At 49.6% G+C, this 1,570-nt stretch overlaps 1 protein-coding gene across 1 annotated transcript; it reads right to left on the reverse strand.

Moving 5' to 3' along the window:
- On the reverse strand, window positions 1-1,191 carry LOC121800867. Its single transcript, XM_042200358.1, has 2 exons — window positions 116-1,191; window positions 1-22 (listed from the first exon to the last, which is right to left on the reverse strand). The coding sequence occupies exons 1-2, from the start codon at window positions 1,189-1,191 to the stop codon at window positions 1-3; spliced, it is 1,098 nt and encodes a 365-aa protein (XP_042056292.1).
- Window positions 1,192-1,570: the final 379 nt, after the last annotated feature.

Consider the following 1,570-nt stretch of genomic DNA (forward strand, 5'->3'; position numbering starts at 1 on the left):
TCAAGCATAGCAGTAGGGAGTTCTAAGGCATTCACACATGACATGGAAATAAAAGAATGCGAAGCACCCGTATCAAACAGCACAATAATGGGCAGTTGTTGGAGCTTTCCCATACCTGCCAATTTCTCTTTGCCCTTGCTGGCTTGGGGTTCCTGCCCTTGATTCCCGTTGAGTGCATATGCCCTTGCTTGCTGTGGGGCCACTTGTCGGATTGGTTGAGACTGCTGTGGTGGTCTCTGTCCTTGCCCATTCTTCACTCCACCTTTGTTGTTGTTTGGGCACTCTCGAGACATGATGCTTGGAACACCGAAGAATGCCTCCAACTCGGCACTCCCCAACATGATGCTTGGAACACCGATTACAGTAGGGTGTTCTCTGCGGGTTTCCCCTCTGATGTGGCACAATTTGGCGCCCATGATTCTGCGGTTGCCGAAAAGTGGAGAAACGCCTCTTGTTGTCAAAAGGAGCTCGGTTTCCCTCCCATTTCCTCTTGTCTCTAAAGTTTGCTTGGGGTGCAGATGGGGTAGGGTTTGTTGTCCTCTCATTCTTGGGCAGTGCTTCCTCCACATCTAAGGCACAGCCCATTACCTCAGAATAAGGAATTCCCCTGCGACTAGCCACCGCTACCCTTATCTCCGGCCTAAGGCCGGAACGGAACTTCGCGGCCATCTTCTCGTCTGTATCCACCAATTCTGGCGCATAACGAGTCATCTCACATAAGGCGCGGTCGTACTCCGTGACCGTCATACTTCCTTGTTTTAAGGTGTGGAACTCCACTACCTTCGCCCGCCGGTAACTCATGGGAACATACTTATTGTAAACTTCTTCCTTAAACTCCTCCCAAGTAAGCGCCTCACGGCGAGCGGGGTCCATAGTTCTCTTCTTCGTTTCCCACCAAAAGTCAGCGGGTCCTGTCAGCTGATACGTCACGCAGGCCAGGCGTTCTCTGTCCGTGCACCCCATAAATTCAAAGACACGCTCAATGTCGCGTACCCATGCCTCCGCCTTCGGGGGCTCTCCCAATCCATAAAACTTGGGTGGGTTCTCTTTCCGAAAGGCTTTGATGTACTCCCTTTCGTTTGGTTGGGGTAAAGGTGGTGGTGGAGGCGGGGGCGGATTCCCGACACTTCCTTCCATCTGTTCCTCCACATTGTTCCCCACATGCTGACCACGTCTACGTCTTGGGGGCATGTTGATCTAAAACACAGGTTAGCACCGTTGTGAGTACATCGTTAATAAAACATCATCGCTTTCATGCACGCGTACGATACGATAAAAACACAAGTACTTAAAAGCAAGAGAAAAGGGAAACTTCCATAAATAACGTGGGAAAAGAAAGACATATCATTCGATCGGAAAACAAAAAGGTACTACTTCCATCGTCTTAACAACTTAAGGAAAAAAAAGAAACAACATCACTCATCTATCTAGTGTTAAGATCCTCTTCCGGGTCTTTTTCCTCTTCCGGGTCCTCTTCCTCTTCTACGTGATACTCGTCGACCATGCGGAGGGCTTCTTCGATATCCATGCCATCCTCCACATAATCATCCTCAAAACCCAGAACCATGCT

This window comes from Salvia splendens, chromosome 4, assembly GCF_004379255.2.
Source record: "Salvia splendens isolate huo1 chromosome 4, SspV2, whole genome shotgun sequence".
Classification (NCBI taxonomy): domain Eukaryota; kingdom Viridiplantae; phylum Streptophyta; class Magnoliopsida; order Lamiales; family Lamiaceae; genus Salvia; species Salvia splendens.